The 15,264-nt window shown below is 45.3% G+C and overlaps 1 protein-coding gene across 1 annotated transcript in view; it reads left to right on the forward strand.

Annotated features, from left to right (window-relative positions):
* Positions 1-14,324, forward strand: part of POU2AF1 (POU class 2 homeobox associating factor 1) — a 33,046-nt gene extending 18,722 nt beyond the window's left edge. The window contains exons 2-5 of the mRNA XM_081172751.1: positions 5,769-5,908; positions 7,075-7,117; positions 7,626-7,897; positions 11,700-14,324. Of these exons, the coding sequence (XP_081028877.1) occupies positions 5,769-5,908; positions 7,075-7,117; positions 7,626-7,897; positions 11,700-12,014 (770 nt within the window). The 3' untranslated portion in view covers positions 12,015-14,324. The remainder of the gene's footprint in view (positions 1-5,768; positions 5,909-7,074; positions 7,118-7,625; positions 7,898-11,699) is intronic.
* Positions 14,325-15,264: the final 940 nt, after the last annotated feature.

Genomic DNA, 15,264 nt, shown 5'->3' on the forward strand with positions numbered 1-15,264 from the left:
TCAATAATTGGGCATGTGGTTGTTCACTGATTTTCATCTTTCCCTAAGGAGACAATATAGGCTGGCACTCTCTCCCCGAGTCCCCACAAACTACAGTTTTGGAGAACAATACATCCATTGTTAGTAGCTCCATCTATGAAGTTCTTGAGGAAGAGCTTAGCTTAGAGCATGGGTAGGCAACCTAAGGCCCAGGGGCCAGATACGGCCCAATCGCCTTCTCAATCCAGCCCACAGACAGTCCGGGAACCAGCGTGTTTTTACATGAGTAGAATGTGTCCTTTTATTTAAAATGCATCTCTGGGTTATTTGTGGGGCCTGCCTGGTGTTTTTACATGAGTAGAATGTGTGCTTTTATTTAAAATGCATCTCTGGGTTATTTGTGGGGCATAGGACTTCATTTTTTTTATTTTATTTTCAAAATATAGTCTGGCCCCCCCACAAGGTCTGAGGGACAGTGGACTGGCCCCCTGCTGAAAAAGTTTGCTGACCCCTGGCTCAGATGAATTTAGTTTTGAAAAGCACAAAGATCAACATAGTTTTGAAAAGATCAACCAGACATTTTAAGGGAGTGGTCTTCAGCGGCCATCTGTGAGAAACTCTCTACTTGTTCTGATGGAGCATGAAAAGAGGTGCAACCCAGGAGATCATTTGCTGTGTTTGGAGAAATTGTTGTAATTGTTTCCCAACAGTAGCTACCACATATGTGCATATATTTTCATTTTACATGCAGTCTTGTTTTGTCAATTAATAAATTTCTTTCATACCAATTTCACCAGGGGTTTTTTTAATGTGACTTTGTCTGTTGTTGTTTTTCCATATTTTGGGGGGCTATGGGTGGTATGCAACTAATGCATCCCATTAGTGCAAGAATTTCCACTTGTGCAATGGGTCTTCCTGCACTCTTCTCCCTGCCATGTGCCCTGCACTGTCCCCAGATCTGCTCTGGAGAATTGGAGGAACCCCTGCAGCAGATTTATGGGGGTGGGGGAGGAGAGTGGAGAAGTCCCATTGCACAAGTGGAAATCCTTTTGCTGATGAGATGTGTTACTCAGCAATAATATGAATACAGCCCCTTCCTCTCTGTCTCAATTTTTTTCTGATGATGGGACCCAGTTCCTAAAGTTGTCATCACAGACTTAGCAAACGGTGTTTTGCTAAGATGAGGTGTTTTGTAGAGATGGGGCTTGTGTTTTTCATGGTTTCCTGGGTGTACAGCCTCTCCAAGGATCCCTGTTATGGGAGCCTGTCAATGACAGGGGCATAGGACACAATTTGCCCTGGCCAGACTATAGCCTTCCCCGTATAAATGAATTCTAGTCACGAATGGTGACCGCAGGAACTAAGAACCTGGCCTCTCCTACCTGCCAGCCAAGCTTCTGTTTTGTGGCGTGCAAGAGTGTGATTCATTCATTCTCTGGCAGTGCTTGTCTGTTTATCTATCAGAAGATCACACTATTTGTGCAGTCAGGCATCAATGTTTACGGCATTTTGCAGAAGAACATAAGATAAAGCAACAGTTTCTTGCCCTATAGAACTTACAATGTGATTTTTGACAAAGGTGTGAAGAGGAGGGAGAGAGATGAGAGGCTGTGGGAAAGTAGAGGGTCAGTGTCGAGGCACGGGAAAACTGAGGATCAATGGGGGGACACAGGGAAGTTGATGGTCAATAGAAGATATGGGGTGGGTTGAGTGACAGGGAATATTTGTGAGCAAGTAGAGTCATATATACTTTTCCTATGTTTTTGTTGGGGATGTGGAGTAAGTGCTGGTCCAAAAACTTCATATATCTCTGGTGGGTTGTCTAGATGCACACTTTGTTTACTCCTGAAATATTTACTCCATTCATTGGGGGGGGGGGAGGCGCTGGCTATTTCCTTGTGTTGCTAGTCTTGGCATGGGTTACAATGAACACATTGCTGGACAGAAACAGCTTAAAACAAGATATCTTTATCAAAACTCCATCTGCCTGGAATTGGCCAGCAACACAAGAGTCTGATGCGGTGAAATGCATGGGGTTAATATGGACTTGGGCACAAGCCCATGGGCAGGCTCCATCAAGGACTGGATGACAGACCACAGCAGCACCTTGTAAAACTGTACCCAAACCTCAGGGGAATGAATCTTCAGACAAGTATAAAATAATGCTCATTGGATATAATTTTTGTCCAAGGATTAGTGAGCCAACCACATTGCCTTAACAGGCTTTTCGCTGGATGGCTTTGAAACTGGCAGATGGTTTTATTTCCTCCAGCCAGGTATTTGTCGTCAGTTGCAAAATGTTTAAAATATGTGTGGGTCAGTAGAAATATTTACAGAACAATCTCTGGCAAAGACAAGGCGGTTTCCTGGTGCTTGCGTTTAGAACAGATGAGGGTGAAAGGTAACAGTGTGTAGCAGATTGGTAGATTAGTGTTTTGCAAAGCTTTTGCTGGTGGTCCAGATTCAAAGTTATGACTTGAAACGCCGCTTTCAACTCAAATGGGCTTTGAATTGAGGCTGTAAAGCAGGAATTGGAAGACCACAGGCCTTGGGGTTGAATGTGCTCTCCAAAGACTTCTGCCTGGCCCTGAGGATGCTCCCCAGTCTATAGCGTACTTTCCAGGCCACATCTCTACTGAAGCTACACCTCTCCCAGGCCATGTTCCTTACACTTTGAATGCTTTGCCTTGGTGGAAACTGTCTTCCGGCTGTGATTATGCTTTTGGCTTGCCTGGATGAAAGATGGACAGGTGGGTGGGTGGGGCTGCTCGATGTAGAACCATCTGATCTTGTGCAGTTGGCAGATAGTCTATTGCAGTGTTTTTCAACCACTGTTCCGTGACACACTAGTGTGCCGCGAGATGTTGCCTGGTGTGCCGTGGAGAAAATTGAAAAATTCGAAAGATTTTTTTTTAAAAAGTCAAATTTTCGCCCACTAGGCGGGCGCCGGACTGTGTCCACCCTATTTTCCATCCATCCGGGTGGGGATCAGATCGGATGGGATCGGATGAGAGCAGACAGGCGATCCGCTCTCATCCGATTCCCCATAGAGAGCAGCGGGGCTCTGACATCTCCCTCTCCGCACACAGTGCGGAGACAGAGCTGTCATCCGCCGGCTCAGCGGGGATCAGCGGATCAATCCCCGCTGAGCAGAGAACGGTCCGCAACGTTCGATTTCAGCCAGAATATTAGCTTTGTGTTCAGCCAAACAGGCCCAGGTTGCGCACTGAATAAAGTATTTTAAAATTTTTCATATTTCTGTTTACTTACTATTTCATAATAAAGTAATTATAAAATACTTTCTTTGTGTTTATTTGATTCCTATTCAAGAGAATTACTTTATATATAGTCAATATAGGCACAGAGTTAAATTTTTTAACATTTTCTAATGGTGGTGTGCCTCGTGATTTTTTTCATGAAACAAGTGTTCCTTTGCCCAAAAAAGGTTGAAAAACACTGGTCTATTGTGCAAAAGTAAGGGTGGTGCTGTGGGTTAAACCACAGAGCCTAGGATTTGCCGATCAGAAGGTCGGCGGTTCGAATCCCCACGACAGGGTGAGCTCCCGTTGCCTGGTCCCTGCTCCTGCCAACCTAGCAGTTCAAAAGCACATCAAAGTGCAAGTAGATAAATAGGTCCCGCTCCGGCGGGAAGGTAAGCAGCGTTTCCGTGCGCTTCTCTGGTTCGCCAGAAGTGGCTTAGTCATGCTGGCCACATGACCTGGAAGTTGTACACCGGCTCCCTCGGCCAATAAAGTGAGATGAGCACCGCAACCCCAGAGTCGGTCGCGACTGGACCTAATGGTCAGGGGTCCCTTTACCTTTACCTTTTTAAGAGTCAGATCTGTGGCTCTGGCTGTGCCTAATGTTGCCTCTGGCCACACCCACAGCTGGCATTCAGCCCCTCGGGAAGGTTTCCTATGAGGGAATGGTGTCTTTGGGCTGAAAATAGCTCTCCAGCCCTGCTGTAAAGCCGGGACTATCCAGCAAGGAAGCCATTATGGGAGTGCAATGCATCCTTGGACCATTCTCATGTTTCAGACCACACACAATTACTTCTCAAAAAGCTGTCTCTGGTCAGCTTACTCCATTGATATCTGAAGGGCTGTACTGTAGACAGATATTTTGTGGCAAACGGTGCATAAAGGTACTATAATAAGTTAAAATTAAACAGCCTATTAAATTGGCCTCTCTCGCAATACAACTGGCAGGTGGAAAGGTCTTAACCCAATAACTTAAACTCATATGTTGCCTTCTATCAGCCACCAGCAACCTGGTACCATCCAGATATTATGCAGCATAGCCATCAACCCCAGCTCTTTCCTGTTGCCTGGTACCTGAGGCCCTTTAAACTGGACATGCCATGAATTGAACCCAAGCCCTTCTGTGTGCAATGTTGGTGTTTGACCACTGGGTGACATACCCTCCCCTCAGGATTGAAGGTGCTGGGTGGAACTCTCTGAAGGGGGCAATTCATAAACAAGGTGCCACCTCTGGCAGTGGAGGCCTTTGTTAAAAATTAGCTACCATTAGAGATCTTCCTTATACCTGCTAAAGGCAAAGATCCTTTTATTTGTTTTAATATAACTTTTATTAAATTTTCTGTTTTACAATTTAAAGTGCATCTTAAGATATCATGGACTTCCCTTCTGCTCTTTCCATGATTCATTTTACATATCATAAATCCCTGCATATTTTACAAAAACTATACTGTTCAGTATTCCATCATTACATCCATCAAAACTTACTTACACTGTTGGATTTATCTTAATGCTTCCAACATTTTCAGCTGTACACAGTAATTTCCCATATATTCAACAAACCTTTTCCAATCTTCTTTAAATGTTATGTTCTTCTTATTCTTTTATTCTATATGTTAAGTCTGCAAGCTGCGCATATTCTGTTAAAAGGCAATAAGCAGCATTTTTATGTGGAATGGCACATATCTGTGTTTCCCCATTTCTGCTCACTACCCTCTGGGTCTGTGGCTCAGTGGTAGAGCACCTGCTTTCCATGCAGAAGGTTCCTGGTTCCATCCCCTGCATCTCCAGAAAGACCTGGGCGAGACCCCTGCTTGAAACCCTGGAGAGCAGCTGCCAGTCAGTATGGACAGTATTGAACTAGATGGGCCAGAATATGTATAAATCAGATTGCTTCCTGCATCCAACCATTCAAGTTGTTTATGTTTTGATATGGCTTTAATGAGAGAGGGTGAAGCTGGACTCCTCTGAAAAGGAACGGGACTGTTACCTGTTTGGTTAGTTAGAACTTGCTTGGGAAGGAAGCACTGGTTATCAGCTCAGGTATGCCTACCGATTGCAGTCAAAGCCCTGTGCCGCGGAAATTACTGCCGTCAATGGATTTATCAATATTTCCTTACGCCCGTAAGCTTTGATACGGTGTCAAGTCATTGCCGCCAAATACTTTGCATGTGATAAAGCTTACCTGTTTCAGATACAGAAGTGAGTTGTGTTTCCTTGTGACTCACACTATCGCAAGGCTTCAGAGTGGCTTCTTGGCTGACTGCCGGGTTGATTATTCAGAGGAGGTTTTATAGCAAGCCATGGGCTCAGACCTCACGATTTGCAATTGTTTTAGTTCGCTAGAAAAGAGAGAGGAAGGAATGGTCAGGGTATGTCTACACTGCACATATTATCCAACTTCAAACTGGGTGTAGGGGGGGCGTGTGGAAGGGAGCAAGCAGAAAATCTATTGCATAAGTGGAAGGTGTTCCACTCATCCAATATTTGAAGCACTGAGAGAGAGAAATAATTATCATCTTCCCCTCCCAGGTTCTGCACCCGAGCAGCCCCCGCCCCCAACCCGCCCCTATCAAGGTGTCCGTGTCAAAGAGCCCGTAAAGGAACTCCTAAAGCGAAAGCGTGGCAGTGTTCAGAATGCAAACGTGGCCACTGCTGGGGCAGCGACGACGGTAAGAAGAGCTGTGGGCAAAACCACAATTTGTGGGCAAGATCCTCTTCCTCTCTGAATCTCCTTGTTGATTCATATGGGTTTCCATCATGATGTCACCTACGCCAAGCTTGGTGTCTTATGCTCGGAGCTGGCAGGCTAAGCAGACCTGAAATCGAGCTTTGTACAAAGCTCACGTGGCAAAAATCTGATTTTAAAAACTGAGCCAGGAGAAGCAGCACTTGCAAACAGCTGAAATGAAAGGTGGCCAGTTGTGGGGCAGCGTGGCTTGTGGAATTCCCACCCCACTCCTTCTGCCCTTTTGTTCTCCAAACAAAAGCCTTTATTTGGTTTGGTCATAAGATTTCTTACCCACCCTTCACCATCAGGACCTGGGACGTGTTCTCACAATATAATACAGTTACAAGAGCAAGTAAAACCATTATTATTATTATTATTATTATTATTATTATTATTATTATTAATAATAATTATTATTATTATTATTATTATTATTAATCAAAACTGATGAGGTGTGTCCCGCAAAACACAACACCTTAATTGTCAAAGGCCAGGGTAAAGAGGTGCATTTTCAACTGTTGTGGTAAGCTGTACAACAAAGATGGTAGACAAACTTCTGCCAGAAAGGAGTTCCACAACTGAGGTCCTGCCACAGAGAAAGCCTTCTCCCAGGTTGTCATTCCCTGCTCTTCTGAGGGTAGCAGAATAACCAAGGCCACATTCACGCCCTGCGCTTAAAGCATCGTGGTACCACTTTGAACAGCCATGGCTTCCCCCAAAGAATTCTGGGAGATGCATCTTGTTAAGAGCGATTACAATTCTCAGAGTGGTTTAATAATCAACTCCTCTTCACAAGGAGCTCTGGGGAATGGGCGGGGGGAGAGGTGGCTTCCTAACAACTCTCAGCACCCTTAACAAACTACAGCTACCAGAATTCTTTGGGAGAAGTGACATCATAGTGCTTTAAATGTAAGGTGTATGGGTGGCCTAAGAGAGCACCCTAGTGCCCTGTCCATATGCTGTTCCTGAAAGCTCATTAGCTGCCCTTGAAGTTTGATCGCAGTGTAAATATCACTGAAATGAGTTTCCTAGTTGGCCTCTGAGTAATATTTTCTCTGGTATTTCGTTTTCTTAAATAGCTGATGTCAAACTATTATTTTCCTTTAGGTATTTTTCCCCCATCAGCCTGTCCCTTCCTATTCACCCACTGGTAAGTGTCTTAGTATTCTGTTCTATTCTAGTTTTTGCTTTTGTTTCTCCTTCTTTGCTCACCTTCTCACAGCTTAACTCTCAAGTACAGCTGGGGGAGAAATTCTATTTGGTTCGTATTTAGAAGCGAACCTTCCTAACTGGCCTTTTCCCAAAGCTAGCTGTGAGCCAAAACACAACCATCGTTTGAAATTTGCACCTTTCCGCTTTGTGCTATGCAGATCTCCCAGTCAAGTAATGTGTTTCTAAAAATGAATATTTTGGCGAAAACAGTGTACAAAATATATGCAGGGGAAACTCAACCGGTTTGAAAAAAAATAATGTGTCTATCAGGCAAAATTGCATAGGAAAATCTGTATGTTAAACCTTTGCACTAAAATGCTGATGAATTCTGAGGACCTTTAAAAAAAAACAACCCTAAGTGGAAATGACTTAAGATTGGAAAAAATGAGAAGCTGAAACTAACAGATTTGCCTCTCCCTACCTTCAAGACTCTCCTCTCTTCACAGGCCAAGTCTGCACAGATTCGGATTTTGTCACTTCTGCACTGCCAGTGATGGATGATGGGTCGCTGTATTCCGGGTGGTTAACACAACCTTCTCCAGCCTCTCTGCAGCCTTTGACCCAGTGGACCACCTACCCAGATTATGTCTCCCATGAAGCTGTCAGCTGTCCTTATTCAGCAGACATGTATGTCCAGCCTGTGTGCCCAAGTTACACACTCGTCGGAACGTCTTCTGTGCTCACTTATGCATCTCAGCCACTGATCACAAACTTTGCGGTGAGTCTGGCTGGGTCACTGGTATGGACCAGTTCTACTAATTTTTACATTTTTATTGAACATGATTTATATACCTCCTAACAACACTGGGACGTGGGTGGTGCTCTGGGTTAAACCACAGAGCCTAGGGCTTGCCGATCAGAAGGTCGGTGGTTTGAATCCCCGCGATGGGGTGAGCTCCCGTTGCTCAGTCCCTGCTCCTGCCAACCTAGCAGTTCGAAAGCACATCAAAGCGCAAGTAGATAAATAGGTACCGCTCTGGTGGGAAGGTAAACAGCGTTTCCGTGCACGACTGGACCTAATAGTCAGGGATCCCTTTACCTTTAACAACCACAACAGCCTCTAGGTGGTTTAACTTAAAACAATATCAGCCATTCATAAGATGACACAGATAAAATCAGCAAACTTTTAAAACACAGAGACAATAAAATGATCAAAATACTGATGAAAAGCAACAGTTTTAAATACAAATACACATAGTAAAATTACATTTTTGGTTAGGCTAAGCAATGAAGCTTTTAGCAGTTGTAGCAAAGGGTGCAACAAAGGCACCTGCTTCATATCAAGGGGCAGGGAGTTCCAAATAGAAGATGCTGCTACTTTGAAGGGGCAATTCTATTTTTACAAGTGCAGAGCAAACAGTGTGTGGCAGTTGCAAGAATGCCAGTTTCATAGATCAAAGTGGTCAAGTGGGATAAGGTGGTCCTTCAAGCAAGCTGGTGTCAGGCTGCTGATGGCTTGGTGAAATATTTCCCTCAAGATTGCACATTAAGTATTGTTGAAATCAAGTATCATTGGGTGACAAATGCACATTGTATGCAATATCCAGTAAGCATTCATCAGATATTTAAATATACAGTGAATGTTTGACATCACAATTCTCAGAAGACCATCACAAAGGGATTATTTTCCTGATGCAAATCCTCTTCGACTCTAATTTAAGCACAGGCTGTTATAGAATTAAGTTTCCTCATGTGAGAAGTAAAAAATTAAGATCATTGTGTGCACCTCAGGGGGGAAAAATGAGAGAGAAAGTGAGAGTATAGTCATCAGCTTAGTATTGGCTTTGACTAGCAAGGAATCTCATTGCTCCGACTGGCAGCGTCTGAATTGCTGTAACTGAAGAGTGCCATAAATTGCATTGTTCTGTCTTGCTACCCAAAATATCAAATATCGGATCTGAATATTCGCAGGGAGCACCTGGAGCCTTTTCTTCCTGGTATGTTTCCATACAATATTTTTACAACATTGTTTGTAGCTATATTTCAAATGCTATGAATAATTATTTGATTTGATGGCTTTCAGGGTGTTTTACGTTTTTTTTTTTAAAAAAACAACACTTTGCACAAGACCAACTGTATATCAAAAGAAGCAGTGAGGCCTATTTCCCAACCAAAGACCTGATCACCCATTGATTTCAGACACGATCAAGAGGGACAGTCTGCAGATACTGGGCTGTCTTCCACACTGAAGCCCACGGGGCTGGAATTTCTTGCAAATGTAGTTGTTGCTGTCAGAGATCAGTACTGCCTCATGCTATGTGCCATCAAAAATGGGAGGAACTTAGATCACATGTTCTGTTCTTCTGTTGTAGTTGTTTTACTCAGCTATGGGTATGCACACCTCCACAAATGATTGATCCAAGTTAATGCCACAATGCCTCCATTAATTTCTATATGGGGAAGGAAGAGGCAGCTAGAAACAGAAACAGCTGAGGGGAGGGAGGAATCTCATTGCCCCACAGCAAGGACCCTGTTATTCCAAGGGTGCCTAGTAGCAGGTGGGCTTCTCACCCCACCAGCCGTGTTAAGGAATCCAGCCTATTTCCCACCATGCAAGTTAACAAATACTGTGGTACCTTGGGTTACATACGCTTCAGGTTACAGACTCCGCTAACCCTAAAATAGTGCTTCAGGTTGCTTCAGGATGAGAACAGAAATTGTGCTCCGGCGGCGCAGCGGCAGCAAGAGGCCCCATTAGCTAAAGTGGTGCTTCAGGTTAAGAACAGTTTCAGGTTAAGAACGGACCTCTGGAACGAATTAAGTACTTAACCTGAGGTACCACTGTACATAACTCTCCCATTCGTATGCGTGGGGAAGAGGAAGGTTTTCTGTTCTGGGTTGGGAATGAACACACAAACTGAGGTAGTTTCTGGTACAGTTTGGAAATCCTCAGATTTCTCTGCCGTCTCTCTTGGCATGTCCAGAAGTTGAGAACCTAAGAAAGTAATGCAAGGAGAGTTAATTGGGAGTAGGCTGTAGGCTCAAAGGAAGCTGTTTCATACCAAGGTCAGACTCTTTGTCCTTCCAGCCCAGAGTCGACCACACTGGCTGGCAGTGACACACCAGCAGAGATCTTTCCTGTCAACACTTACTTGACCTTTTCTAAAACTGGAGCTGCCGGGGATTGAATGCGAAACCTTCTGCATGCAAAGCAAGTGCTCTGCCATTGTTGTTGTTTCCCTCTCCTCCCAGGTATTTCATGGCATCAGTTAGCAGAATTTATTTATTCATTAGCCCTGGGCAGCTGCCATGGTTTTTTGCCAACTCCCATTTTCTCCTCCGGCAATGCCCCCCATGAAGCTGGTGAGGTTGAGAGTGAGTGATTGGCCCAGCAGCAGTTGGTGGGGTGTGGGGCAAAGTCGCAGGACCCTTCCTGACGCGAGCGGCATTACTGTTTATATGGACGAGGCTCAGGCAGGCTGCTGCTTCTTTAGCAGAGTGGCAGTGAGGTTGGAGCCATGTGGACACATTGGCATGACAGAATTATTTATATGACCCTTGCAGACTAAAAAAAATAATCCAGTGATAGCAGATTCTGCTCTTATTCGCTTGTGCAATTTCTGCTCCTGGACTGTGGGTGAGCAAGCAAATTGTGGCAATTTCCATTTCTGATGGTATCCTCCCAGATTCCTAGCCAAAGGTTGCCTAGGGAGCTTAATGGCTGATTGGAGATTTGAACCTGGGTCTTCCCAATCCTAGGCCAACACTGTACTGCAGGGGTGCAAAACCCAAGGGCCTCCAGATGTTAGAGCTCCCATCAACCTCGACTACTGGCCCTCCTGGATGGGCCTAAGGGAGTTGGAGCTCAACAACACCCACGTTCCCCATCTGTGGCCAGTTACTCAACCACACTGTTGTTGTTGTTGTTTAGTCGTTTAGTCATGTCCGACTCTTCGTGACCCCATGGACCAGAGCACGCCAGGCACTCCTGTCTTTCACTGTCTCCCGCAGTTTGATCAGACTCATGTTTGTAGCTTCGAGAACACTGTCCAACCAGCTCATCCTCTGTCGTCCCCTTCTCCTTGTGCCCTCCATCTTTCCCAACATCAGGGTCTTTTCCAGGGAGTCTTTTCTTCTCATGAGGTGGCCAAAGTATTGGAGCCTCAGCTTCACGATCTGTCCTTCCAGTGAGCACTCAGGACTGATTTCCTTAAGAATAGATACGTTTGATCTTCTTGCAGTCCATGGGACTCTCAAGAGTCTCCTCCAACACTATAATTCAAAAGCATCAATTCTTTGGCGATCAGCCTTCTTTGTGGTCCAGCTCTCACTTCCATACTGTATCCTTCATTATTTGTAATGGTTCATTGCTAGTCTTGCAGTTTTTTGTCTGGAGGATTTAAATCTTGACCATTGTTTTTGACTTATTTATTTTTAATAAATGAATGGAGGCATCATGGCTGGAGCTGGTAAGATCTGGAGACCCACAACATCTGGGGGCCCCCAAAGTTTAGCCTCTCCTGCTCCAGAGAAACACAAGTGATGGGTCAATCTGTTTTTTTTTCCTTTTAATCAAGCAGGCAAGACCCACTTCCACACCAGCTGTTGTGCCTCACTTGGATGTCATGGACCAGCAAGCTCCTCTGAGCTACTTCCCATGGACTCAGCCAATCTCAACATTACCAGCGCCGTCCCTGCAGTACCAACCAGCTTCAACCACCCTCCCTGCACCCCAGTTTCTACCTCTTCCCGTTTCAATCCCAGATCCGGTCCCCGAGGAGCTGGAGGACTCAAGGAAGGAAATGGGCCCCCTGACCATCGAGAAGCTTCTTCTGCAGGATGAAAACAACGGCACATACGATCTGAGCAACAGCCTCCCAGTTGAAGGCCTTTAAAGCCAGAGTTTCGGCATACAGGGATAGTGTGAAACGTCTCAAGTCTTTGTGGCTCAAGGACAACCCAGCTCTCTCTCTGTGTGTCTTTCCTTTGGGTGTGAAAACCTGGTTTGTCTTCTGTGTGCTGAGCCCCTTTCCATATTGTGTATGCAGAGAAATGGCGGTTTATCGGGGCAGTTCTTCAGCACCCGTGTTTTGGCAAAAGAAATACAGCAGCCCAGCCCCACAAGTAGGAATACCACACTGTGAATAGGCTCTTTCCTTCTAGATGGTGGAATAAAGTGCGGAAACAGGGGAACAGTGGTAAGGCAGGCCACAACAACCCTATTTCAGCTTAAGTACAACCCAGGGAACCCCACAGCACCTTAATTTGTATGGCTTAGCCCACCCAGTTCCATGAGTGGCTCAGGAGGCTGCCTGGAACTCATGAATTGAATAGGTGCTGCTAATGGGCTCCTCTAGAAAAATCTTTCAAGGGGGCAAGAAGCAGACGGGGTCACAACTCCCTTGCAAGGAATGTACCATAGGCTGAATACAATTGGGGTTCTGTGCCCATTCCCACTCACACCCCCTCCCTCCAGGCAAGCAGGTGACAGTTGTCACACTCTAAGAAGAAGTGCTCAAGGAAGGTGTGGAGTGTTGCTAGCCTAAGGAGAAGTTGTGGTCTGGGCGGAGTCTCAAGGGGCAGACAAAGAGGCCTGGAAGGCCGTATTTGACTCCCAGGATGGAAGTCCCTCACCTGTAGATCAAGGGCTTATCCACACTTTCATCTGCGCTACAATTTCTATAGGTCCATGATTTGTAGGCATGGGTGGTTTTTTGTTTTGGTCACACCTTTGTGTTCCCCGAGCAAAACCACTGTTTATCACTGGATCAGAACAAACAGAAGTTCATGGAAAACCTGACGTTTGTTCCAATTCAGCAGTAAAGCATTGGTTTTCCAGGGGGAAGCAGCAAGATAATAAACCCCCAAAATTGTTCGGACCTGTGCCTAGAAATCATGGCACAAACAGAGCCCCAAGTGCTCACACCAGCCATTCACAACCTGGCACCCTCCACTATAACTCCCTTCATCTGTGACCATTGGGCTGTGTTGACTCAGGATGATGGAAGTTGTAGTCCAAAACATGTAGAGGGTGCCACATTGAGAAAGGCTCATTACATTCCTTTCCCTCAATCCGTTAAAGACGCACATTCTTCTGAGATTCGCTCAGCCCTTACGAAACATATTTAGAAATATCCTGTCATATTAAGTGTCTTTTGTCAATTATCTCTTGAAACACTGGATTATCACAAGCTATTCAGGGTAGAGCCAATAAAAAATTACAAACCCAAATTAGGCATGTCTATTAACTTCAATGGTGGCGCGGGTGGCGCTGTGGGTTAAACCTCAGCACCTAGGACTTGCCAATTGCATGGTCAGCGGTTCGAATCCCCGCGGCGGGGTGCACTCCCGTTGCTCGGTCCCAGCGCCTGCCAACCTAGCAGTTTGAAAGCACCCCCGGGTTCAAGTAGATAAATAGGGACCGCTTACTAGCGGGAAGGTAAACAGCGTTTCCGTGTGCGGCTCTGGCTCGCCAGAGTAGCTTCATCACGCTGGCCACGTGACCCGGAAGTGTCTGCGGACAGCGCTGGCTCCCGGCCTCTAGAGTGAGATGGGCGCACAACCCTAGAGTCTGTCAAGACTGGCCCGTATGGGCAGGGGTACCTTTACCTTTACCTTATTAACTTCAATAGGCCTACTCTGAGTAGGAATAGCATTGGATACACTTTTAAAAATAATAATGCAATGTTTGAATGAAGAGTGTACCTTCTGTGTTTTATAGCTCCAAGATACTCAGAGTGCCCCCCCCCAGAATGTCACTATTTTCCAGGAGAGATTTAAGCACATGGGTTTGTGTAATTAAAAGTGTTGTCCTAGCACCCCAAATCCACATTTTTAAAAAAAGACTTTTTGCAGCTTGGAAAGTGACAGGCAAATGTGGGATGGGTGGCTGACTCACAGCAAACAGCCCACAAGCAAATAAGGATGAATGCAGGATGAAAGTTTACTGCCGTATAACCACCCTGTAAACAAATCAGAAAGTATGCTCAGTAAAGTATGCACAGAGTTGTCTGGAGGAGCTCTCCCAGTTCTTTGTATATACAGTAATAGTCAGGATAAACCAATGAAGATAACGGAAAGGCAAGCTGGGTCTCTGCTGTTTTTGAAATCTGGCTTGTTGTTATATTTTAAAGAAGGGATTCGTGCTGGATGCTGTTATTTCTTTAGGCAAAAATCATAATAAAACTTAGCATTGATGTAGCACATTCCCAGTGTTCCAATGGCTCTGCTTGCATACGCATTTTCCTAAGAATGATTTCCCATGCAAGGAATATCCCTCCTGTGAAAGATGCTGCAGAGAGCACCTTTTAAAGCCAAACCCTGTTAAAGAAAGGACACTTTTCCAATGTACACTCAACATTATCTTGGCAAATGGCATTGCTTCATTTCCGAAAGGACTGTCAACATTCTGAGCACTCAGTGCTATAAAGTTTTTATCGTGTGTACAGTATAACAATCTGGGGACAAATATTGTCTGCAGGATCCGAGGGCCAAGCGGAGCAGTTAAAAAAAAAAGGCAATTTAAGACTCTCTCCCCACCCCCGATACACACACCTCTGCACCTTTCCCCTTCTTTTGGCTTGGATTTCGACTGCCAGAGAAACAACTGACTCTTTGTCTGGGAACGGGGAAAACGTTGCTTTAACTGAATGCTGTGTGTAGCAATTCTTCATCTAAAAGATCAACAAAGCCTGGGAGACTAAATGGAAGCAGTCAGGTCTAGTTCTGTAGGGCAGAACCTGAATTATCCAGCATGCTCACGCAGTCGTAACCCTATGGCCTTTGCTCCTTCAAGCCTGACACCCTCACCTGCCCAAATCTTTTTCAGCCGTCTAAAACCTACTCTCTTTTGGCACCCCTTACACAGTGAAGGCCACTTTATTGGGAGGAACAGAGCACTGCCTTACCAACATTATTCAGCAAAACCCAGCCCCCACCCGCTTGCCTTCTTACTTAACAATTAGTCCAGGGAGTGGTAGTACCTGTCACCATCCCCCTAGAGTTGCCCTTGTGGCACTCAGTAGGGAGGAGGATGGAGACAAAACTATAATCAGTTGCCTCTGCCTGCCGTTAGCTCTGGCGCCACCTACTGTTGGCCTCCCTGCCTTCTACCCTACCAGTGGAAGCATCATGCTATTTTCAGCG

Source organism: Podarcis bocagei (genome assembly GCF_964188305.1).
Source record: "Podarcis bocagei genome assembly, chromosome: 15".
NCBI classification, from domain to species: Eukaryota; Metazoa; Chordata; class Lepidosauria; order Squamata; family Lacertidae; genus Podarcis; species Podarcis bocagei.